The sequence below is a fragment of the Ranitomeya variabilis genome, chromosome 6 (genome assembly GCF_051348905.1).
Source record: "Ranitomeya variabilis isolate aRanVar5 chromosome 6, aRanVar5.hap1, whole genome shotgun sequence".
In the NCBI taxonomy this organism is placed as follows: domain Eukaryota; kingdom Metazoa; phylum Chordata; class Amphibia; order Anura; family Dendrobatidae; genus Ranitomeya; species Ranitomeya variabilis.
In genome coordinates this window covers 477,244,386-477,270,965 of record NC_135237.1, presented here as the reverse complement: position 1 = coordinate 477,270,965, position 26,580 = coordinate 477,244,386, and the positions used below count along the sequence as shown (strand labels likewise).

Genomic DNA, 26,580 nt, shown 5'->3' with positions numbered 1-26,580 from the left:
GCATGCTCGGGAAAACCCGACCAAAGAGTACACTCGCTCATCCCTACTTTCTACATCTGTACATTGTGTTAAAACTCTAGAAAACGCCGTGTGTAAGAAAGTATAGCGTCTACCAAATTCGACCCCCCCTTATCATTGCTCGGGGGACCAAATTTGAATGCAGTGTGCATAGTCTCTGGTCATGATGTCACTGATGAGATGAATAGTCCGTAAAATGTTATTTTTGGGACAAATTTGCTTTGCTCTGTGCTAACTTCTACACATATCATCCTAATTAGATAATATAGTATACCAAACAAATTACACTGTTTACTATACTTTCTTTATACAGTATACTTAAAAATGTGCAGTGTGAATGCTTCAGTAAAAGCGGTGACCTGCTATACTTTCTAAAACTTAGTTAGAAGTGTTCATAATATAAATAATCTAATTGTGTTTGCTTCTATTAATCATTTAAATTTTCCCTTTGCATTTACTTTTACTTATTACATTTTTCTGTTACAGATCATGTCTGTTTGATCATGTGGAGTTGGCACAGTATTTAATATCAATGGTAACTACATTTTTAATTAACTGTGTAAACAAATGAAATGTTGGCTGCTGACTGCTGTAATAATTGACTTTGTCAATTTACTGTGATAAAATAAGTACTTAATCAATAATGACATTAGTTACAGCAACAAATCTAATTCCAGTCACAACCACGAATAAAAAGCAAATCAAAAGCACTGTAAACATAACAAAATCATATCACAAGTAAATTAAAATCATATTTCTAAATAAGTTTTATAATTCTGTCAATAGCATAACCCAAAGAATGAAACTTAAAGAACACCCTTCTGCGCACCCCAAAATATTCAAAACTGAGCTCCCTATTCATCACACAGCATGTGCATATTACTTCAATACATAAATGATTAAGTAAGCACTGGATTCAGATGTCCCTCTGAACCGTGAAAGGGGTTGTCCATAAATAAGACAACCTCTTCTCACTCTGAATGGTTACCCCCGGTAAAATAAAAACACTTATACTCCCCTCCTGTGCCGCTGCCTTTCCAGCGCTGTCAGCTTCCCAGGGCTCACATGAGATTTTTAGATCATAAGAGCCCTGAGCCCAATGCGCACTGGCTTTACTTTCCCCGGCCTCAGATGTATAAGAAATCAAGAGGGAGTAAGGGGCCAACCGCAGCCCTGACTTTCTCTTGATTATCTATACTTCTATGAAGGCAGGGACAGTGGCACCAGGGAGCATTGGGAGCATGACTCAAGTGACATAACAACCTCATGGGAGCCCCCTGAATGTGAGTGTTGATACCATTGGAACCACACCAGAGGGGAGTTGAGTAAAGATGTTTAGATTGAGTAAGGGCTTGTCAAGCACAATAATCACAAATAAATGAGTGACATGCCAGGACCTTGCCTTGAGGACTAATGATCCAGAAGAGAAACGTGGACTGCATCAGTAAGTGAGGGTAGAAGCTATTTAGATGATAGAGTTGTGGCTGCAGGGTTATTGTAGGTTGTAGGCTTTTCTAAAGAGTGTATTTTTAGGTGGTTTTTGAAGGTTTCAAAGTTAGGGAGGAGTTTAACCAACTCGGCAACAATTTCCAGAGTAAGGCAATGGAAATGCATGGGAGAAGTCTTAAAGAGTTATTTGCAAAAATCACAATGTGGGTTTATAATAATTTACATATATTTATTAATTTGTGCCAATATGACTCATTTTTAAGTCTGCCTGATTTTGCACATATCACCCCCAAAAGGATGCCCTCCAGACTATTTACTCTCCAGTTGCCATTGGAACCTTTCTGCTGTAGTTATAGTTCTCCTGGCTAATCATGTGCAGTGCAGTCTTTCTCAGATGGCTTACTGCAATAATTGCTGTGCTCTGCCTTCACCTCTGACATAGATTGTATTCTACCTAGAGAATAAGCTTTATGCAATTGCTGCCCCTGCAAAGTACAATGCCCATCCGATTATATGTTTTGCCATCTAGATCAGTATATCTGCCTCCATTTTTTATAGATAATGTAGCTGATGTCTTGCAGAACTCAACTCTCCTTCATTCCTCGACAATGGAACTTATAATTTTTAGTCAGGTAGAGTTGTGTTTGTTGGATGCTGCTGACTGGTCACTGATGTGAAATTGCAAATGTTGCTCTGTTGAAGCATATGGCAGAGAATGATCTTTTGCCACATGCAACAGCAGACCAGCATTTACAGTTTTACATTACTGATCTGTCAGCAGCAAGCAACAACCACAGTTCAGCTCTGTCTAGTAATTACAAGTTCCACTGTCGAGGAGTGAGGAGAGTTCAGCTCTGGGAGAAACCAGTTAACAATGATGTAAAATGAAACAGGCAGCTATTCTGATGTAGAGGGTAAAATATAAAATTAGTAAGACTGAGTACTGTACAGGAGCAGCGAGTGCACAGAAGCAGAAGGTGAATTTTTCATTTACATTAGTTTGATGTTAACTAAGAGAAGTGAGTCAAGAACACACAGGAGAAGGGGCAAAGGGTCTGCAGCATTAAGGAAAAGCAAAGTGCTGATGGGAAATGTAGTTCTGTAAGCATAAGAATATGATTGCCAATTCAGCTATGTGAAGCTACTGAGTGGCAGATAGAGATGACAAATACATAGGGGTACAAGAAATAAGCTTTTTTGGGATAGGTCTGCATATTATCAAAAAGTATACCTTTACTGTGCCTTGTGATGAATAATGTTATGGTGGGAATAACCCTTCAAAGATGGTTGTGTGATGAGGAGACCCAGGAGAGAAAACAAAGATCTTGTGCTGGTTGATTTTGTAAATTCAAGGTTGAGGAGAATGTGACCGGTTGAGGAAGGAAATTCTAGAATAAGAGGGATACATTTGAGTAATCTTGAAAGTGAATCATGAGAGCAAAGAAGGAGGACTTGTGAGGACAAAAAATGGTGTACAGGAAATCGAAGCATGCTAGGGTCAGAATAGAACTGAGGAGACATGGATGGTATGTACATAATTTTTATTTTAAACTGAAATTTAGGTAGCCAATAAAAAGAGTGGGAGACGGAAGAGACAGAAGACTAAGGGTTCAGAAAGTTTATTAGTCAACAGAATGTAGGGTAGATTGGAGGGGCACAAGTTGTGGAGCTGTTCATAGATGTCATGGAGATTACCATATGACAGGAAACTTCATGTTGATAGAATTATCCTCCCTCAAACTATAGTCACTGTTTTATTTTTGCCTATGGCTACACTTTGCCTAAATCCAACTCTGTTAGTCCACACCAAGAAATGGTAGAAGTATATGGACTGGGAATTTCCAAAAGAGAGGGACAGCTCATTAATCTTGCATACAGTTAACATTTCTTACATTCCTGCTAAGGTTAATTTTCTTATTCTGGTTTCTTGATTAAAACTAAAGAGGGTACTACATAGACCTATATGAAAAAACCTAATTTCTCCTATTATTGAATTGGCTTTTTTTTTGAAAACATGAGCTTGTCAATATTCAACGCATATTAGTAGAAAACGTTGTGGCACATACAACCAGCTTTTTAAATATATATATGCAACTTAGGTATTTTTAGTATATTTTACCATTTAGATCTATGTATTTTTCTATCAGAACGCTATAAAAGTATCTAATACTAGATAAAACTACATATTTTGTTCGGATAAGTGAATGGAAAATTATTGTAGCTACTGAGCACATGAAGTTCTTAAGTAATAAATTATCCTCATGTTCATATTCAGTCATTTACTGATATTTATTTTGTGACTTTACAATTTATATGGTATTATGGTGGTGCGATATGCAGCCATTAGTCCATTAATGATCACAGGTTAGAGTCTTTCCATTGATTATCTATACAGTTATTGGTTTTACATCTTTTATCTCAGGTTTTCTCCTCTGTGTACTCACATTGTTCTCATATTTACAGGGAGCAAATGTTGACAGTGTGGATAATGAGTTACGCACGCCTCTTTTGATGGCTACTTCCTGTTCTTCTTGGAAGATTGTAAATTTACTTCTTGAAAACGGTACATAGCAAACACTTCTACTGATCAGGCCATATTTTTCTCAATCTGATATTAACTTGCTCTTGTGATGATGCATGCAGTTCACACAAATTGATAAAACTTTAATCCTTTCAACAGAGAAACTTTGTTCAGAGCACCCTTGTTTAATGTTGAGAATCAAGACAACCATAGCATTACCTAGCAATACCTTTAGGCCTCTGAAATAACTCAAAAAAACTGGCCATAATATTGTTTGGTTGTTGAGATGAATGAATCTTTTGAAATTCAAGTTTGCCAGATTTGCTGAATATACCCCGGAAAATAGATTTCTGGCAAATCAAAAGTACTCCAAAACCATCAATTCACCTTAAAAATGTGTTTGGCACAATTCTCTTTTAATCACACATTAATCTTTACTGTTGTGTTGTCACACACTATCTGTACAGTTTCTTCAGTGTTTATTGTTTTCTAGATATACTTACAGTAAGGCTAACAAATTAAAGCTGTACTCTGACCAGGGCTGCCACTATGAATTTTGGGGCTCCATACTGGCTAAATTTTCGGGGCCCCCTTGAAACTCCTCCCAGGGTCGAACCTTCCACAGTCCCATCACCCTCTTGGAAAAACTCCACTTCTGCACCACGTCCTCATCAATCACACATTAACAGTTCCCATACCCAGATCACATACATAGCCAGCAGCTTTTCTTTTGGCCAGAAGATTTTTTTAAATCTGCCATTATGACAAAGTAGACTCTTTTGGCCGGACTCTACTCCACTGTAACTTATTAAACATTTGTTAAAATACCCAATAAAATTTTAGGTATATTTTTATTTATTTTTCAGTTTTTAAAATGACCAATAATATCACAAACAAGGGACAAATACCACCGACTATGACCGAATCACATATTACCACTGCATGGTGACCAACATTACCACATACAAGGAACAAATAACACTATGCTATGACTAGGCCACATATTACCACCACAGTGACTGAATAATAGCACATACAAGGAACAAATACCACCACACAATGACCAAACCACATATTACCACCACAGTGACTGAATAATAGCACATACAAGGAGAATATACTGCCACACCATGACCAGATAACATATTACCACCACATAGTGACCGAACACTACAATACTGATAATTAATAAAAAAAAACACAATACTAATGCCATTATACACAGGAGATCTCTACTTAGTATACAGTGCCTGTGTACATGTAATACAGTGATCACCAGTAACATTATACACAAGAGCTCTGTATTTTAGTGTTCATGTACAGGAAATACAGTGCTTACCAGTGACATTATACACAGGAGCTCTGTATATAGTATATAGTGTACAAATAATACAGTGATCACCGGTGACATTATATACGGGAGCTCTGTATACAGCATATAGTGTCAGTGTACAAGTAACACAGGGATCACCAGTGACATTATACACAGGAATGCTGTATATAGTGTACAAGTAATACAGTGATCACCAGTGACATTACACATAGTGGCACTGTATATTGTGTCAGTGTACAAGTAATACAGTGATCACTAGTGACACGATACAGAGGAGCTCTGTATATAGTATACAGTATGTAGTGTAAGTGTACAAGTAACACACTGACCCACTGGTGACATCTCTAGTTTAAGTCCTTCATCTTCGCTTTTCTTCTTCATCCAGTTCAGATTGCCATCACTTCTTCCAGCCAGGACTCATCTCTGCAGAAAACAACACAGTCTTTTAGAGCACAATCCCCAATTTTTCACCAACCTCTACACTATGCCAGATGAAGAAATAAGCGACCGTGAAGCCCTGCACAGTAACATGACCTATCCTCCCCCACACTGAAAACAGTATCCTCAAAAATAATATCCTTTAATTAGCCCCAGTGACAGTAATAATATCCCACACTCTGGGCCCCACGTATCCTCCCATTCTGGACCCCACGTGTCCTCCCATTTTGCCTCATGTCTCTCTATATTGCCCCATAGTCATCAATAATAATATAATGCAGCCCCATAGTGGTATAATGCAGCCCCATAGCATAATGCAGACCACAATGTAATGCAGCCCCATAATAGTATAATGGAGCCCCATAGTAGTATAATGCAACCCCATAGTGGTATAATGCAGCCCCATAGTATAAAGCAGATCATAGTATATTGCAGCCCTATAGTAGTATAATGCAGCCTTATAGTAGTATAATGCACCCTCATAGTATAGTGTACCCCATAGCAGTATAATGCAGCCCCATAGTGGAATAATGCACACCATAGTATAATGCAGCTCCATAGCAGTATAATGCACCCCCATAGCAGTATAATGCACACCCATAGCGGTATAATGCAGCCCCATAGGGGTATAATGTAGAACCATAGGAATGTAATGCGGCCCCATATTAGTATAATGCACCCCCATAATGTAATGCATCCCCATAGGGGTATAATGCAGCCCCATAGGTGTATAATGCAGCCCCATAATATAATGCACCCCCATAGAGGTATAATGTAGCCCCATAGTGTAATGCACCCCAATAGTGCATAAGGCAGCCCCATTGTGTAAAAGACAGCAGCCCCACAGTATACTGCTCCCCCATAGGGCATAAGGCAGCCCCATAGTGTATTAGGCAGCAGCTCCATAGTATAATGCACTGCCATAGAGTATAAGACATCCCCATAGTGTATAAGGCAGCAGCCCCATAGTATAATGCAGCCTCATAGTGTATAAGGCAGCCCGGGCACATAGTATAATGCAGCTCTGCCCCACAGTGTATAAGGCAGTCCCAGACCACAGTTTTGCAAAAATATAAAAATATAAATGAAGATACTTATTGCATAAAGTGGCCAATTCATGTGTGCCTAATAGCCATCAACAAGGCGATCCTCTTTGCTGGGTACTTAACCTAGAATTATACCTCTCTTGGGCTGATGGCTTACAGTTATATGGGTAAGTAGGATCAAGCTGTGATTAAAATCACCATAGGCTGATGGGTGGAGTGCTCAGTCAGACAGCCTATGTATATAAATATCAATGACTAACCATCACTTCCAAACAGAAAAAACAGGTGTGAACAGGTTTATAGCTAGGCTGTGATGTCCTCTCACTATCATTCTCACTCAATTCTAGCATTTTATGATTCTACGATTTATTCAAAGTCAACTCAAAAAGGCTGCAGCATTCCCTGCTTCTGCTTATGTACAGGCTATACATGTGTAGAAGCAGGGGAACAGAAAAGCACAACAGAGTCTTACCCAGATTAAATCATAGTAAATAAATAAAACTTTGTGCTAACCTGATGGAGTTGTGATCACACAACAATGTATTGGTATAGAAACTCGAGCTGCTGCAGATCCACTGATCATCCAATCGACACAATAGACTTGGAAGAGGAAACGTGGATAATACGCGATACTGACGTATAAAAGTGTTTTTTAATCTACGCATTTTGAAGTATACACACTTATTCCTCAGGATACAACCACATAAATATACATGTTCTATTCAAAAGCTTTGAAACACGTAGATTAAAATCCACTTTTATACAAACTCTTGTCCTTGGATCTTTTATCTACTCATCAGTAGTGCAGAATATCCACGTTTCCTCTACCAAGTCTTTTGTGCAAGCCATGATAGTCACATCCAATCACCTGATTGACTTAGCTGTATCATGTGTTTTTATAGCTTCAAGGCATTATGGTGAAGCCCGTTTAGATCATGTGATTTTTCTCTAGTCAATATAATCATCTGCAGTTTAACAAAAAAAAATTAAAGGGTTCAGCAAATTCCTCAAAATTTAAAATTAAATTTGCCTCAAATTAATTCAGTCATCTAGATTTGGTTATATAAAGTAATTTTAATAATAAAAAACAACTTTATTTTGCTATTGAGCCACTACCACTTATGAAAAATAACTTGGAGCCTCACTGGGTTTTAAATGGAATAGACCTGTATAGGATATAACCAAATCATAGGGCACAAACACGAGTGGTGGTTTCTCCAGCTATGTTCTGGCAATGACGGCTTTGACAAAATAATTAATAATGGAATGATGTGCCTGGGCTACCAGGAGACAATAATATTTAGAGTTGTGAAAAGTGTTTTTTAAATCCAGCAAGCAAATTTAAAAGAAAAAAACTGTATTCTGACTTCATTAAAATAGCATGGGCATAAAAATTATACTGACGCGTTTCGAGTCTAGCTGAGTCTTAATAGTAGAAATAGTTAAAAAAAAGGGCAAAACTACAAGTATAAAAATACACAAAGGCCACTAATTAGATGACACCACACACTGACAGCATCTGAATAACAGTAAACCTTAGAATGGGATGTTGTGGATATGTACCATAGACAACCATGTAGAAAAAAAGAAAGAAAAAGACCTTTATGATGCAATTTAGAATTATACTTTTTTTCTACAATAGCTACAATAAACTAATGTAATGTGTAATAGCGTCAAGCTGATACAAAGTATTCACAAGAGTTGGTTTATTTCAGTTTATGCTGACACCACATATTTTCTCAATTTCTTTTCAATAGCTGGAATTAATAATTATAATGCGCTATAGATTCCTATGGATGTGGCACTCAGAGGACTTAGCTTCTGCCAATTTTTAAAAGACTTAGTTATATTATAAGGCTGTGTTTTTGTTACATGGTTATCTATGGCTACTATCTGGTTTTATACTAAAACCTAAAGAGATGAACTGAAATATAAATTGGTGTGCATCCCAAAACTTGGTCTACGCTTTAATTTGTCCGTGTCCCAAGATATACGTTGGACAAACAACGCAGGAGTTGAAGAGAAGAATACAGCAGCACTTCTCCAACATCACAATGGCTAAAAAGGACAAGGAGAAAGGAAAGACTCTCACGTCAGTTGCTTCTCACTATTTGGCTGAACATAATTCACAGTAGAGGGGAACCAGGATCCTGGGACTTGCAGGTGTTCAACCGGACATTAAGGGTGGGAACATCTCCTTGGAACAAAAGGCCAAATGGATTTTTAATTTGAACTGTGTCACACCGTTAGGTCTAAATGAGGACTTACTATTTACATGGTCTTATAAACAAACCTGATTTTTTTAGGATGCGCAAATATGAATCTCTTCTTATATGGCCAATATGTCTCCGGTCTTTATTTTTTCTTAGCAGGTCATTCTTGTCGACTGCACAGAATAGATCTGTAGGTACTACCAGCTGCCCCTGTTCTGATTCCCCTTTGGGTGTTTGTCCCCTATTACCGCAATCTTTGCAATTTGGCATTTTTGTAATTTGGCCTTACTATTAACTACTACATTTTATTGTTGTAGTTTTACTTTGCATCTGGTGGAACAGTAGTTTCAAGTGCTTAAATATCAAATGGACATTACAAATTAGTGTTTTCAATATAAGGGTTGGCTTATTGTGGACTGGTGGCATGGACTCTAACAGGGGTCAACTATATTGTCAGTCCCACCTATATTATTGCCTGTTTGAGAATTTTGTGTGGCCCTATAAAATTTATCATTGAATTGGGCTTATAGGTGAGTGACTGTTCAAACACTAACACATCAGACAGTAAGTCTAATGATGTGGTTGAGCCTGAGCCCTGTGTTGGGTCTTTTATTATATATGTGTCTGATGAGCTGACCTGCCAGTGAACTGCGTGTGGGGAGCTCAGCTCATCTGACGCTGACGAGGGAGGAAAGAGAAGGAGGAGGAGGGAGATGGGGCAGGCGCCAGGCATGTAACAGCAACACAGGAGGCAGCGCACAGACGCAAGAGCTGGATGTTGGACAGCTGGGAGGTGGCTGAAACAGGGGGAGACACCATACCTCTGGGACTCAATACAGTTATGGGTCGCAATTTATAAAAGTCAATATTACAGTGTTACTAGGGATCAGAATCATAAGAACCACCTTCACAGAATGCAGCCTTAGTGCTGCTGAAGGTGGCTCTTTTACTTAAAAACGCCCTGGGGGTGACAAGTTCCCTTTAAGATGTAGGTGTTGTGAATAACAGTATAACAGTCAACAAACTTCTATATGGTGGAGAAATAACTTCTCAGTAAGCCATGCTATTACACTCTATCATTTTGTGACTTATAAATGCATGGATATGCTTTATACCCCATTTTAGGAGCTGATGTAAAGCTAACAGATAATTATGGAAGGAATTTTCTTCACCTGACTGTTTTACAGCCGGGAGGTTTAAAGAACATCAGAGAAGAATTTCTACAGGTAAATGTTGGCAATTGTGAATGGCTTTATTGTTATTGTTTTACTTGTATTGCAACTAATAATACTTTTCTAGGTCACATCTGTCTGGTGGGCGGCAATTATTACTTAGCAGAGTTTTCCAGGACTTTTATATTTAGGCCTATCTTTCAGTAAGACAATCATTGTTAGATTGGTGGGTTTCAGCTCCTGGAACCCCCACATAACTGCTAATTGAAGGATCTGCAGAGCTGTGGACACCTTGTTCAGGTGCCATCATCTGTCCATAGCATTGCCTGTCTGAACCCCCTCTACTCTTCACTGAGATTAGAGATTGAGTGTTTGCATCTCATGACACTGTGGGAAACAGTCAAGTAGAGTGCTCAGCTCTGTCTGTCAGCCCATAGACATTAAAGAGAATGCAGCTCACGTGTTCTACCATGCCGCGACATTCATTTAGTCCAATCACAGTGATGAAGAACAGGAGATCAGGACACCCCTTCTGCACGCAATAAATATTATGCAAGATTTATTATTGTATTTATAAATCTGTAAATCTGTATTTTTTACCCATTCCTTGATTGTGTAAAATGCTTTGAAGTTGGACACCCTCTTTGACTTTTTGGCAACATGAGGAGTGTTGGAGAATTATGACCTCTATGTAATTGAAACAGAGTCACAGGGGTCCTGAACCTAATTAGCCCATATTTTTATATAGATCTGAAGTATTTATTAGCAGCAAAGTGGAAGTAGTTCCTTCTTGCTTTATTGATGCCTTTATTGGCAACAAACACTGTTCAAGACTGAGTTGATCAAAGTACACCAATATCTTTCATATCTAAAAGTTTTTTTTAAGCTGGCATCTAATATATATTTATATGTATGTTCTGACTTTATATTCTTTTTCTCATTTATTCCCTACTTACATTGACTATATATTTTTCCATAATTTCTATGCTAGAGGGCAGACATCAAGAGTCTTGTGAGTGATGAAGATACAGACGGCTGCACCCCCTTACATTATGCCTGCCGTCATGGTGTCCCGAATTCTGTAAACAATCTACTTGGACTTAACGTGTCACTGTATTCTAAGACCAAGAATAAAAGATCAGCTCTGCACTTTGCGGCTTTGTATGTTATATTATTTTGTACCGTATTGATGCAATGTTCAGTTAAAGTGTAATATAGCTTCATACTTAAAAACATGTCCACATCTAGAATATTGATGACCTATTCTTAGGACAGTCATCAATATTAGATCAGCTGGGGTCAAACACATGCCCCCCATCGATCAGCTGTTTGCAGGACAGAAGTACACATTTTATGGAGACAGATAGCCCACAGCTCTGCACACTATGTAGTGGCTGTTCTTTGGTACTGCAGCTTAATTCCTGGTGAAGTAAATTAAAGCTAAGCTATATTACCCAAGAATGGTCATTAGACAGTGTACGGAGCTGTGGATGTTTGGCTTCTAACACAGTGTAAGTTTGGAGGCCACGGGAACTGCTGATCGGTGGGAGGATCGGGGTTTATTCTGATACCAAAGACCTATTCCTAAGGAAAGATCATCAATATCATAGTCCTGGACAACCCTATAATATAAGTTAGAAATTTGCCATGCAGTTGATTAGCAGAGTCCTACACCTTTCTGAAATCCAGCAATACATACAACAGCCCAGCACACTGCGCCACTCATTATCCGTTCCGGGGTTTATTCCTGTCTGCTCTTTTTCTGGGCAGATTATGTCAAGGGTTAACTTTGCTCTTCCTCGTTCTGGGTTCAGCTTTGCTATTTAGCTCCAATGCATCCTGCTGGCTGTGTCAGCTATAGTTCTGTCTTCGGTGTCTGTACCTGACTCTGGTAGATCTTGATTTGTCCTGCTGTGATCCCTGACTTGCCTCGTGTCTGTTGACTCCCTCTGTCTGACCTTTCCCAGTGTTTCCCTGTAAGTTTGTTTGATTCCCTGGTTTTTGACTTGGCTTGTATTCGGACTCGCTTCTGCCTTCTGTCTTTGTCTTATCCGCTTCTAACCGTTGCTGAATCCCCTGGCTTGTTCCTTACCACATGTACTGCTGCTACCTCTGGTATTTCTGCTTCTGACTGTTTTTTGGTTTTGCTTGTCTGACCACTCTCTCGCCCCTTGGTGGTGCCTGTGCTGCTATTCTGTGTGTGCAGCCTCACTTCCCTCACAAGCTCCCCCTGGTGGAGGTTGCGCTATACTGCACTGCAGCAGCATGAAAGCACCATCAATATCAGAGAAATCACAGTATGCTGCCTTTATTTTATTCAATGGGAGCTCTGCAGCAGAGACTTTCTATTGGATGCAGATGTCTCTATATACTGCAAGTAGATTAGCAGTTTACTGAGCAACTTCAGCAAAGCAAATTTGAAGAGGTGGTTGATTATCAAAATCTATTTTGGCAAAGATAGGTAATGCTTCTGTAGGGGGTAAGTCTCTACCAAGAACTGAATTACATTGTGACTTTAAGAGACAATTTTCCTTTCTGATTTGAAGTGTACTTGGACTAGTCCTTTCCCCCTGCAGCTTGCTGTGTGTTGGTTTGAACAAGAAGCAGGAAGTTTGTCTGTCCCAGATGTGATGACAGGGAGAGACTCGTACCTGTGTCAGGAAGACAAAACAATAAGGTTGTCTGAATATTGATAGGCTGTTAAACAAATTAGTGGCTTTATGGAAGAAGATAGTTCCTGGTGACTGCAGGAACGGCTATCAGGACAATGTTAGAAGGAAAGGGTTGCATAGCACATCTGAGACTGTTTCCCCCAAGCATCGGTAATCTGGAGAGAGAAAGAAACACTGTGGTACCAGTGATCCATCAGCATTTAATGTGGGAAGAGACTACCCCAGACCCGGACGAAGACAGAACTGTAACCTGAAAGAGGAGTGCGACACAGTAAACTCAGCTCCACTACATCAGGATGAAGCAGAAGCCAGCAAACTTTCTCCTTAGTGCTGCAGAACTGTGAGTGAGACACCAGTGTTCAACTGAGTTGGGATATAGAGCAGGTTTCTTTAGTTAAAGCGCTGTAGCAGCGTGGCTTGATTATCAGAAGCCAGATAGGAATTTAGAAGAGAGTAGTGTGCAGAAATTGTTTATACTGTTTGCATTTCATTTTGGGTTCCAATTGCTGGAACACAGCTTGGGTGAAACATTCCAGCTTTCTCTCTTTGTATCTATTATTGAAGTTCTTACAGGAACCTTTAATCTTCTTTTCAAGCATAAAATCCTGTATTTTAATAAAGCCGGTGTTTTGTTTCTGCCTACTCATCTACTGTACCATATTTGAGTCCTGCCCAGCAGTGTCATTCAGGCACCACTTAAAGTGGCACTACGAGCAGGGTATGGCCACATAGATGGAGGCAGCTGACAGCAATGGTAGTAATGTTAATGTCAGTACCACATTTAATGGTGGAACCCCAGCAAGGGCCCTCCCTATGGGCACGTTGTTTTGCATGCTGCCCTTATTTGATGGCCTGAATAAGCCATTGTCTGACCAGATTGCAGAGGGCTGCTAACATTTATAATGTCAGCCCAGAGTTACAAGTGGAGATCGCTCTGGCCTCCCTGAAGGGTAAGGCCCACAGAAACGTCTTCTGGAACACAGCTTGTGTGACACGTTCCATCTATCTCTCCTTGTACCTATTATCATTACATTAACCGATAGTCTTATTTACCGGCATAAAATTCTCTGTCTTTCCATAAAGCCAGTGCTTTGTTTCTGCTTCCTCTTCTACTATGCCGTATTTGAGTCTTGCCTGGTGGCGTCATTCAGGCACCACTTCACTTCCTTGAAGCCCCTCCCTTCAGGGTGCCTCCTTGCTACTGTTCCTTGCCAGGGTTTGTTTACAAGACTGCAACTGTAATGTCTCTTGTAAATCACCTAAATGTCTCAGCTAATCACTGACCTCAGATGCACTGCCAAGGTAGACTGTCGTTGACTGCTCAGCCATCCTAGCGTCACCACTCAGGCAAGTGCCGGGGGCCAACTCATCATTGAAGACACCGACACGCTATTTTTTAAATGTATGTAGCAATATATGGGGCCATTATACTGTATGGAGCACTATATGGGGCCATTATATATTGTATGGAGCATCATATGGGGCCATTGTACTATACTGGGCATTATATGGGGCCCATACTAATGTATTGAGGACTGTGTGGTGGCCATAACACTGTATTGAGGGCAACATGGTCGGGTCTTAAATGAAAAGTCAGCAGTCACTCTGTGTGACGGCAGACTTTTGACTTCCCCCCAGTGCGTGCACTGTGCGCTGCAAGCATTCGCCGGTTTCTGAGCTATTGTAGAAGGTACAATAGATATCACTCAAGTAATGTAAGAAGTAAGTGAAATCTTTGGCATTGTAAAATACCCATATTTCATAACTGTGTATCGTGAATCGTGGTATGCATTAAAGAGGCTCACAGAGACGCTCTCGCCTGGGACCCACGAAAACCTGGAGCCAGCCGTGCTGCTGAGGCCAGTAATTTTCTGCTAGGGTCACATGTGTAAACCATCACTGGCATTGGCAGAGGAGCACTGCTGGAACTATAGGGGCTGCAACTGGTAAAAATGAATTTCTTTGCCTATTTTATAGCATTACCAAGCTTGGCTCCATTTTTTTTCCTTAAAAGAGTAGTATCTTTAAACTGGTTTCCCTGGATAACAAATTATCTGATGGTTCTTTTAAGTCTGACTTTGCTCACTCCGCTGTCCTTCTGGCTCCTGTTTTTGCAGCAAGGGCCAAACTAATTTGAGAGGGCAGCAACCAACAAACAGATTCTGCTGCTTTTCTGGTGCACTGGTGGTTGACGAGGAAGCTGGCACTGCACTTATAACAATGCCCATCTTTCTTGGTGACTGTCACTTGACTACTCCTTTTACCTCTATTCTGTTCTTGGTGCTGTGCTTGCTTCTGCTCAGGCTTTTGTGCTGCTGAACCACGCTTCATAATACACTCTGCCTCTGTGTTCCAAGAAGGGAATCTGTCAGCAGGTTTTTGCAGTTTAATCTCAGAGCAGCATAATATAAGGCTTGAGACTAGTGATGAGCGAGTGTACTCACTGCTCGGATGACCTCCGGGTATTTGTTAGTAATCGGAGATTTAGTTTTCGTCATGGCAGCTGAATGATTTATGAGTGTTATGACCTGGTGGTTAAGAGGCAACATGGGACAAGCTCTGAGGAGGTGGTATCTGTACTGACCGCAGTTCCTAATCCTAACACCAACACTAGAAGTAGCCGTGGGATGTTTTTGTCACTCCCTAGACACCTCGTCACAGCCTGAGAACTAACTACCCCTAAAGATGGAAACAGAAAGCTATCTTGCCTCAGAGAAAACCCCCAAAGGAAAGATAGCCCCCACAAATATTGACTGTGAGTGGAGAGGGAAATGACATACACAGAATGAAAACAGGATTTAGCAAAGGAGGCCAAAACTACCTAAATAGACAGAACAGAAAAGGCTACTGTGCGGTCAGTATTAAAAGCTAAAAAATTCCACGCAGAGTTTACAAAAATAATCTCCACACCGACTCACGGTGTGGAGGGCAAATCTGCTTCCTCAGAGCTTCCAGCTAAGTTGAATATATCATACTGAAAAGCTGGACAAGAAAAAACATAACATGAGCTGAGCGATTAAGTCCACAGCAGGTGGACAACAAAAGAACAAGCAAGGACTTAGCTTTGCTGAAATGGACCGGCGATCAGAGAAATCCAAGGAGAGATCTGAATCCAACCAAGAAACATTGACAGCTGGCACTGGCTGAAGCCCAGAGCCAGGTTAAATAGCAGAGCCAGGAGAGATGATCAGTGGAAGCAGCTGCTAATGCTAAACCCAAGGAGCAGCAGTTCCACTCAAAACCACCAGAGGGAGCCTAAGGGCAGAATTCACAAAAGTGCTATTCACAACCACCGGAGGGAGCCCAAGAACGGAATTCACAACACTGAGTACCTGTGGGGGTTGCCTGGTTGCTAGGGAATCCCTACATGTAATCAATCTGGCTAATAGCTGTAAATCATGCTGCTGAGGAGATGAAAACTTAATCTCCGAGCAGTCCTAAATACTCGGAGACCACCCGAGCGTGCTCGGGAAAACCCGAGCAACGAGTACACTCGCTCATCACTAATCGAGACCCCTGATTCCAGGGATATGTCACTTTTTCAGGTATGTGTTGTAATTTCAATGCAAATAGTGTTTTATTAACATGAAATTAACACTCCCTGATCTACAGCTCCTGTGACCAACAGTCAGACTAATCTTTAGGTATTCAATCAAAACTACATCAAGCGGCCCAGTAAGTGTTACATCCCTGGAATCAAGCTTTCTTGCTGTTCTCAAAATTTATAGCAAAAACCTACTGACATATTCCTTTTCATTGAGTTTTTATGTTAACTTAGATGGTATTTCTAATTTAATACGTCACTAACCATATTTAAACACAATCCTGAATACTGGAACTATTACAGATCCAGGTTTAATATTCATAGATTTGTGAACTCAAGGCTCAGTTCACATAGGTAGAATTAATTCATACATTTACATATGACTATTTCTTTATTATTATTTGTATACATTAGTAGTGATTAGACTTTATATTTATAAACTCACATTCCTGTTTCTTTATAAAGTTATGGCCGTTACAACACGTGTGAACGGCTCCTACGATTTGTGCCAGATGCCACGCTTCTAAATGATGCAGATGAAAAAGGAATGACACCGCTGCATTTGGCTGCAGAAAATGGACATGATAGAATCATTTTTATTTTACTCAAGAAGGGAGCGCTTCTTTTAAGGTGTGTAAATAAACTTTAAGTAAAATGTTTCCTCTAGATGTAAATTTGCCATGTTTAAATCACTTCTGCAAATATACGTTATTTATTATTCAGATGTATACTTCTCTTAGCATGGTGCAGTAAAATACTTTGCAAATAGAAAAAGGATTAACCAGCTCACCTGAGCTAGGCATCCCAGGAGGCACGGATCTGCAAGGAACCACTCGTAGACATGAAGAAAGAAGATAATCTAGCTTCCAAGCTTGCAAAAATTTATTGGATTAAAAAATATTAATAGATTCCTTCATGAGTGTAGAGACAGCTACGCGTTTTGAACAACCATTGCATTCTTTAACAAAGCTTTACACTCATGATGCAATCTATTAATATTTTTTAATCCAATAAATTTTTGCAAGCTTTGAAGCTGGATCATCCTCTTTCTTCATTGCTGTAAAATACCGACAGTAATATGTGTGGAGCACCCTACTACTCTCTAATTGGGCAGAATACTGAGTCCTACACACATTTGTATTACTTTTTTTTTAAATTATGTACCATTAATATAAAGGGAATCTCTCAGTACGATCAACCTCCTAAGCCATTTACAGCATATGGTAATGTAAGTCATAGAAAGCTGAGTAAAATGATACCTTGACATCTGCTATCCAACTTTCAAAACAATCCACACTTTTTTCTTATATGTAAATAATATATACAGTACAGACCAAAAGTTTGGACACACCTTCTCATTTAAATATTTTTCTGTATTTTCATGACTGTGAAAATTGTACATTCACACTGAAGGCTTCAAAACTATGAATTAACACATGTGGAAGTATATACTTAACAAAAAAGTGTGAAACAACTGAAATTATGTCTTATATTCTAAGTTCTTCAAAGTAGCCACCTTTTGCTTTGATGACTGCTTTGCACAACTCTTGGAATTCTCTTGATGAGCTTCAAGAGGTAGTCACCGCGAATGGTCTTCCAACAATCTTGAAGGAGTTCCGAGAGATGCTTAGCACTTGCTGGCCCTTTTGCCTTCACTCTGCGGTCCAGCTCACCCCAAACCATCTCAATAGGGTTCAGGTCTGGTTACTGTGGAGGCCAGGTCATCTGGCGTAGCACCCCATCACTCTCCTTCTTGGTCAAATAGCCCTTACACAGCCTGGAGGTGTGTTTGGAGTCATTGTCCTGTTGAAAAATAAATGATGGTCCAACTAAACGCAAACCGGATGGAATAGCATGCCGCTGCAAGATGCTGAGGTAGCCATGCTGGTTCAGTATGCCTTCAATTTTGAATAAATCCCCAACAGTGTCACCAGCAAAGCACCCCCACACCATCACACCTCCTCCTCCATGCTTCACGGTGGGAACCAGGCATGTAGAGTCCATCCATTCGCCTTTTCTGTGTCGCACAATGACACGGTGGTTGGAACCAAAGATCTCAAATTTGGACTCATCAGACCAAAGCACAGATTTCCACTGGTCTAATGGCCATTCCTTGTGTTCTTTAGCCCAAACAAGTCTGTTCTGCTTGTTGCCTGCCCTTAGCAGTGGTTTCCTAGCAGCTATTTTACCATGAATGCCTGCTGCACAAAGTCTCCTCTTAACAGTTGTTGTAGAGATGTGTCTGCTGCTAGAACTCTGTGTGGCATTGACCTGGTCTCTAATCTGAGCTGCTGTTAACCTGCAATTTCGGAGGCTGGTGACTCGGATAAACTTATCCTCAGGAGCAGAGGTGACTCTTGGTCTTCCTTTCCTGGGGTGGTCCTCATGTGAGCCAGTTTCTTTGTAGCGCTTGATGGTTTTTGCCACTGCACTTGGGGACACTTTTAAAATTTAAAAGACAAAAAACTCCAGCTTCACCGAATCCGTGAAAAAAAGTTTTCTTTATTCACAATCATGTGAATAAATTTCATGATCATGATTAAGGGAGCTTAGTCTCCAGGAACGCGTGGAGATTCGTACCCATATGGTTTTGTGCTGAAGTTTGTATCCTCCATGTTTAAGTTTGTGAATAAAAAAACCTTTTTCCCGGATTCGGTGAAGCTGGACATTTTTTCTTTTGGATTCTACACGCCTGGACACAGCGGGTCCCTGCTCCCGAAACTCAACTTATGCATCACGGGTGAGCTGGTTTATATTCCTTCTCTTCAAACTTTTAAAGTTTGCCCAATTTTTCGGACTGACTGACCTTCATTTCTTAAAGTAATGATAGCCACTCGTTTTTCTTTACTTAGCTGCTTTTTTCTTGCCATAATAATAATAATAATAATAATAATAATTTTATTTATATAGCGCCAACCAATTCCACAGCATTTTACAAATTATAGAGGGGACTTGTGCAGACAATAGACATTACAGCATAACAGAAATCACAGTTCAAAATAGATACCAGGAGGAATGAGGGCCCTGCTCGCAAGCTTACAAACTATGATGAAAAGGGGAGACACGAGAGGTGGATGGTAACAGTTGCTTTAGTTATTTGGACCAGCCATAGTGTAAGGCTCGGGTGTTCATGTAAAGCTGCATGAACCAGTTAACTGCCTAAGTATGTAACAGTACAGACACAGAGTGCTATTAACTGCATAAAGTGTATGAGAACACGATGCAAGGAACCTGATTATGTGTTTTGTTTTTTTTCTATTTTTAATAGGCCACACAGGGATAGTTAGGTTAATGCGTTGAGGCGGTAGGCCAGTCTGAACAAATGCGTTTTTAGGGCACTCTTAAAACTGTGGGGATTGGGGATTAATCGTATTAACCTAGGCAGTGCATTCCAAAGAATTGGCGCAGTACGTGTAAAGTCTTGGAGACGGGAGTGGGAGGTTCTGATTATTGAGGATGCTAACCTGAGGTCATTAGCGGAGCGGAGGGCACGGGTAGGGTGGTAGACTGAGACCAGAGAGGAGATGTAGGGTGGTGCTGAGCCATGGAGTGCTTTGTGGATAAGGGTAGTAGTTTTGTACTGGATTCTGGGATGGATGGGTAGCTAGTGTAATGACTGGCACAAGGTAGAGGCATCGGTGTAACGGTTGGTGAGGAATATGATCCTGGATGCAGCATTCAGGACAGATTGGAGTGGGGAGAGTTTGGTAAGAGGGAGGCCGATTAGTAGAGAGTTACAATAGTCCAGACGTGAATGAATAAGTGAAACAGTAAGAGTTTTTGCAGAGTCGAAAGTAAAAAAAGGGCGAATTCTAGAAATGTTTTTGAGATGCAGATAAGAAGAGCGAGCCAGTGATCGGATGTGGGGGGTGAATGAAAGCTCGGAATCAAGGATGACCCCAAGGCATCGGGCATGTTGCTTTGGAGTAATGGTGGAACCGCACACGGAGATGGCAATGTCAGGAAAAGGTAGGTTAGTAGAGGGAGAGAACACGAGGAGTTCAGTTTTTGACAGGTTCAGTTTCAGATAGAGGGAGGACATGATGTTAGAGACAGCGGTAAGACAATCACTGGTGTTTTCTAAAAAGGTCGGCGTGATAACAGGAGAAGAGGTGTATAATTGGGTGTCGTCAGCATAGAGATGGTACTGGAAACCAAATCTACTGATTGTTTGTGATTGTTTGTCCAATAGGGACAGTATACAAAGAGAAGAGGAGGGGGCCTAGGACTGATCCTTGAGGAACCCCAACAGTAAGGGGAAGGTGAGAGGAGGAGGAACCAACAAAACATACAGTTAAGGATCGGCCAGAGAGATAGGAGGAGAACCAGGAGAGAACGGTGTCCTTGAGACCGATGGAGTGGAGCAGATTGAGGAGGAGCTGATGATCCACAGTATCGAATGCTGCGGAGAGATCCATGAGAATTAGCATGGAGTAGTGACCATTAGATTTAGCTGTTAGTAGGTCATTAGAGACTTTAGTGAGGGCAGTTTCAGTAGAGTGAAAAGAGCGGAAGCCAGGTTGAAGTGGGTCGAGAAGAGAGTTATCTGAGAGATAGCGGGTAAGACGGGATTGGACCAGGCGTTCGGGGAGTTTAGAGATGAATGGAAGATTAGAGACAGGTCTATAAATAGCGGCACAGTTTTGGTCGATGGATGGTATTTTAATTAATGGATGTATGATGGCATGCTTAAATGAGGAGGGAAAAATACCGGAAGTGAGAGAAAGGTTGAATATTTTTGTTAGGTGAGAGGTGACAGCCGGGGAAAGGGACTGGAGGAAATGTGACGGAATGGGGTCACTGGTGCAAGTGGTCAGGCGAGAAGATGCAAGGAGCCCGACTACCTCTTCTTCTGTAACTGGCTCAAAGTCAGAGAGTGAACTAGATGCAGTGGGGGAGGGAGGACAGTGCATGGTATGAAGAGATTGGGAGATGATTTCCTGTCGAATGTGGTCAATTTTTTCTTTGAAGTAATTGGCCAGATCGTCAGCGCGGAGATCCGTGGTTGGGGCCTGCTCTCTTGGGTTGAGTAGGGACTGGAAAGTGTCAAAGAGACGTTTAGGGTTATCTGACAGTGAGGTGATCAGGGTGTTGAAATAGGTTTGTTTGGTGAGGTGAAGGGCAGAGTTGTATGTTTTTAGCATGAACTTATAATGGATGAAATCTTCGGGTAGATTAGATTTTCTCCACAGACGTTCGGCGCACCTGGAGCACTGCTGCAGGAAACGTGTTTGCAGTGTGTGCCACGGTTGTCGCCGTCTGTGCCGAGTTGTTCTATGTATAGGAGGTGCAGCTTCATCCAGGGCACTTTGCAGGGTTTCATTGTAATGCTTCAGAGCAGAATCAGGACATGAGATGGAGGAGATTGGGGCCAATGAGGACTGCAAGTTCTTCATAAGTTTCTGGGTGTTAATGGCCTGTATGTTTCTATAAGTGTGGAAAGTGGGGGTGACCTGAGCGGGATGGCAGTTCTTGATAGAGAATGAAAGAAGGTTGTGGTCAGAGAGGGGGAGAGGGGAGTTTGTGAAATCGTCCACTGAGCAAAGCCGGGAGAAGATCAAGTCAAGGGAGTTTCCATTTTCATGTGTTGGAGAGTTAGTATGCTGCGAGATGCCGAAAGAGGAGGTTAGAGATAAAAGGTGAGAAGCAGATGGGGAGAGGGGAGAAGCAATGGGGATGTTGAAATCACCCATGATAAGGGTGGGGGTGTCACAGGAGAGAAAGTGTGGAAGCCAGGTGGCAAAGTGATCCAGGAACTGATGAGAGGGGCCGGGAGGACGATACACCACCACCACTCGCATGGAGAAGGGGACGTAGAGTCTGACAGCATGGACCTCAAAGGAAGGGAATACAAGTGAGGGTACTTGGGGGATAATTTGGAAGGTACATTTGGGTGAAAGGAGCAGACCAACGCCTCCACCTGCTCTGTTGTCTGATCTTGGGGTATGAGAAAAGTGTAGTCCACCATATGATAGAGCAGCAGCAGTGGTGGTGTCTGACTGCTGGATCCAGGTTTCAGTGAGAGCCAGGAGATTAAGAGAGTTAGAAAGGAAGAAGTCATGAATGAAGGAGAGTTTATTACACACAGAGCGAGAATTCCAAAGGGCACAATTGAAAGAGACAGAAGGCATGCATGGAATATTAATAAGGTTAGAGGGGTTTCTGAGTGTAGCAGTTGGGAGGTTTGACTGACTATAACATGGGGGGCTGGGGTTGGGAGAGATGTCTCCAGCAACTAGGAGAAGGAGGATAGAAAGAGTGAGCAGATGGTTAAGTGATTTGTGAGAGCGTCTCTTGTGTTGGATGGTGGGACTGAATGGATCAGCGCTGTTAAACAATCTGAACAGAGCATGAGTGCTATACATAGGAGAGGAGAGGACAGAGGGGCCAATATGGATGGAGTGTAAAGAGTTTATGCAAGGGCGGTGAATGTGAGTGAATACAGCAGCCAGGATATAGATTATACAAATACATATGGTGAGTATTTGTTCTGTTTCAAATGAATAGTGAATATATTTAGTTTTTCTTACCTGTCTCCTGGCCTGTCTAACTGCCATGTTATAACTGCCGAGTACTTAGAAAAAAGTACTTTGAGTAAATGTACACGAATAACAGTGCACAAATGCACCCCTGCACGAATGCATCCCCAAAGTATGTCTCCATTTATAGAAGGCTAGCTCTTAGATCTCACTTTTTTTTTTCGCTCTTGTTACCAATCAATCTAACTCATAATAATAATAATACAAATTCTAACAGTCTATTCATTAGGACTATCAGCTGTGTATCCACCAGACTTCTGCACAACACAACTGATGGTCCCAACCCCATTTATAAGGCAAGAATTCCCACTTATTAAACCTGACAGGGCACACCCGTGAAGTGAAAACCATTCCCTGTGACTACCTCTTGAAGCTCATCAAGAGAATGCCAAGAGTGTGAAAAGCAGTCATCAAAGCAAAAGGTGGCTACTTTGAAGAACCTAGAATATAAAACATAATTTCAGTTGTTTCACACTTTTTTGTTAAGTATACAATTCCACTTGTGTTAATTCATAGTTTTGATGCCTTCAGTGTGAATGTACAATTTTCATAGTCATGAAAATACAGAAAAATCTTTAAATGAGAAGGTGTGTCCAAACTTTTGGTCTGTACTATATATATATATATATATATATATATATATATATATATATATACATATGTGTGTATATATATATATATATATATATATATATATATATATATATATATATATATATATATAGTAAATGAGTTCTATAGGCTGCACATAAGACCTGCATGAGTATCTGCCTTGTTGACCTTATTTTGAATGATAGGATACTGGTGTGAGACATGTAATGACTGTCTGTCTGCTCTCCATGTCTCACACTGATAATGCCTCTATGTATCTAAAATAAGGGAGATTCTCAGGTAGATCACAGCGGACTATTGTGGCTTAATGGGATCCAGCATGGAGTCTTGTGACAGGAAAATAGAGCTGCTGAACAGTGTGAATGAAACTTAAAGGATACTAACCATTTTTTTTTTTTAAATATGATATATACAGAATACAGTTGCCATGTTCTTGACTCCTCTATTTACGCTTATAGCTGTAAGATTCAAGTAATCAGTGGGGGGTCTGGGCAATGGGGCTGTAGTGATGATATGTCACAAGTTTCTTGAAATAATAGTCACCTTTTGTAAAGGAACAATTAATAGAAAAACAATGTATAGAAACATTTTCTGACTTTCCACTTGTTACACCAACTTGGTCCCTAGACTTGCCTTTAGACTAATACCCAGAAGTAGAGATGAGCAAATTGATTTACATAGGAACCTGATCTAGCATGGGTCTTGCACATTAAATGAAAGTGCCACATCTGTGCGATTACTCCAGTAGGTTTTTATACCAATTTCTATTCACCAGTCATCAAGGAAAGTGCGGTACAAAAATGTTCAACTGCTCAACAACAGTCATGTCATATAGATGTCAAACTTTCCACTATCTTATAAAAAAAAAAAGAAGTAAAAACCCTTGTAATATGTTGTTTATTTTTTTGCTATGATTTACTTCTTACTTTCCGTTTTACCTAAACAACGTTGCTTTGGGTTCTTCTATTTTCAGTGATTATCGGGGGTGGACAGCCTTACACTATGCTGCTTCTGGAGGCTATACTCGTACCATCAGGGTTCTTCTGGATACATCTATTGCACTTATTGATAAACCTGACAAAGAAAAGGTATCTTAATCATTATACGCATTTATTAGTAAGATCAGTTATATGTGAAAGGGTTTGTTCAGTTTAGAAAACCCCTTTTTTTGCATTTAAGTGTGGAATTTTCAGTTAAAATAATGGGGTCTTCTCTTAAGTGTCCCCATTTTTCAACCACAGAGGATTCTGGTTTCAAAGAGCATCTGTGTCATTGGTGGAAAAAATGTAAAAAATTAAAACGTAATTTTGATTTTACCTATAGTAATTCTACAGGAAAGTTGATCACTTACTGCCATGTTTCTCCATAGATCACAGGGTGATAACTGGTGGACTCATAATAGAGGGTCATAATATACTCTGCTTATTATAAATGGATCTTACTGACAAAAAGGGATTGTCCAAAGTGGAAAACCCCTTTACAGCTCTTCTATATGCCAGGCTACTTCTTTGTCAGCTTTCCTATGTGCTAAACTACACCCTCTGTAGTTCTTTTGTGTGCCCAAATGTGCCTTCACCAGCTCTTTTGTGTTCTATACCATGCATTCAGCAGCATTTAATTGTCAGACCACTCCTTACGTAACTCTTTGTGTTGGACCAAACCTTTACCACATCCCCATTGTGCCCAACCATACCTTCACCAACTTTTCTGTGTGCCCAACCATACCTTCACCAACTTTTCTGTGTGCCCAACCATACCTTCACCAACTTTTCTGTGTGCCCAACCATGCCTTCACCAACTTTTCTATGTGCCAAATCACACCTTCACTAACTCTGTGCCAGGCCACACCTTCCCAAGCTTTCCATTGTGCCAGACCACACCTTTATCAGCTCTGTATTATGCCAGATCACATCTTCATCGGCTTTCCATTTTACGTGAATACATCTTTACGAGTTATTGTCTCCAGGCCCTTGCAGCATTTATAAAATTGGCGCATTGGGTTGTGGGACCATGGGAGAATGAAATGATGCGAATTGCAGGTAGATTAAAGACAGAATGCCAACTAGGCAAGAAAAAAAGGGGATGGACATGTGAGGAAGGACTTGGATATTAATTCATAAATTATAACCATTCATAAAGTTAATTTTATATGAAGACAAAAAAGATGATCAATGAAGTCCTTCTATGCATTAGAAGACAACTAACAGAAATATCTTCATTAATGTAGAACACAGCTCTTCATCTAGCCGCCCTTGAGGGACATTCCAAAGCAGTTGGTCTTCTGCTGGAAAGTGGAGCAGCGTTAACTCTAAATGCAGTTGAGGCCTCTTTCATCCATGAGGCAATACGTGCAGGAAGAAAGGATGTGGTCTCCACTGCAATTCACAGTGAAAGGTAGAACATCGGATTCTGGAAATAATGTCTTGGGAAGGTATTGGAGTTATCCCTTAAATAATTCTGGACTGGTTACATCACATTTAAAAAACCACGGTAACATTTCTGTGACAAACAGCCTTTGTCAAGCCAAATCAATTTTTTTCTTCTGGCTTGACAAAGGCTATTTATGGCCAAAACATTGTCCTGATTTTTTTTATATATGACATGATCAATAAAGAATATTTGTTAGAGATAGCTTTGTTGCTTTTAATTTTTCTGTTTGGACTACTCATTCATTTGGTGAAGAGCCCTTCAAAGTCCATCATGGAGTAATAGGAGTGGTGCATGGAGAATCTACCAAATAACTCCCAAGGGTAAGGTTATAGTCAACAACCAGCAACTATTCACAGGATGGACCATAACATGTCCGATTGGTACAGGTACCATTTTTGAGAAGCACTGTTTGCTCAAAAAAGGAGATTCTCCTCTCCAGTTTTATTTGGTAACAAGGCTACTAAATCAGTGTGGATATTAAACGGGACAGAAGTTCTCTCTATTCCCATCTATGGGAGTTATACAAGCAATTGAGCCATGTAGTAAACCATTTCTATGAGTTTAGAAAAACTCGGCAGCTTTCTTTTAGATAT

General features: G+C 40.5%; 1 protein-coding gene across 1 annotated transcript in view; it reads left to right on the top strand.

Moving 5' to 3' along the window:
* Positions 1–26,580, top strand: part of TRPA1 (transient receptor potential cation channel subfamily A member 1) — a 181,902-nt gene that overhangs the window by 108,957 nt on the left and 46,365 nt on the right. The window contains exons 8-14 of the mRNA XM_077270649.1: positions 505–553; positions 3,931–4,030; positions 10,144–10,244; positions 11,182–11,351; positions 16,872–17,036; positions 24,531–24,645; positions 25,785–25,951. Coding sequence (XP_077126764.1) covers positions 505–553; positions 3,931–4,030; positions 10,144–10,244; positions 11,182–11,351; positions 16,872–17,036; positions 24,531–24,645; positions 25,785–25,951 — 867 coding nt within the window. The remainder of the gene's footprint in view (positions 1–504; positions 554–3,930; positions 4,031–10,143; positions 10,245–11,181; positions 11,352–16,871; positions 17,037–24,530; positions 24,646–25,784; positions 25,952–26,580) is intronic.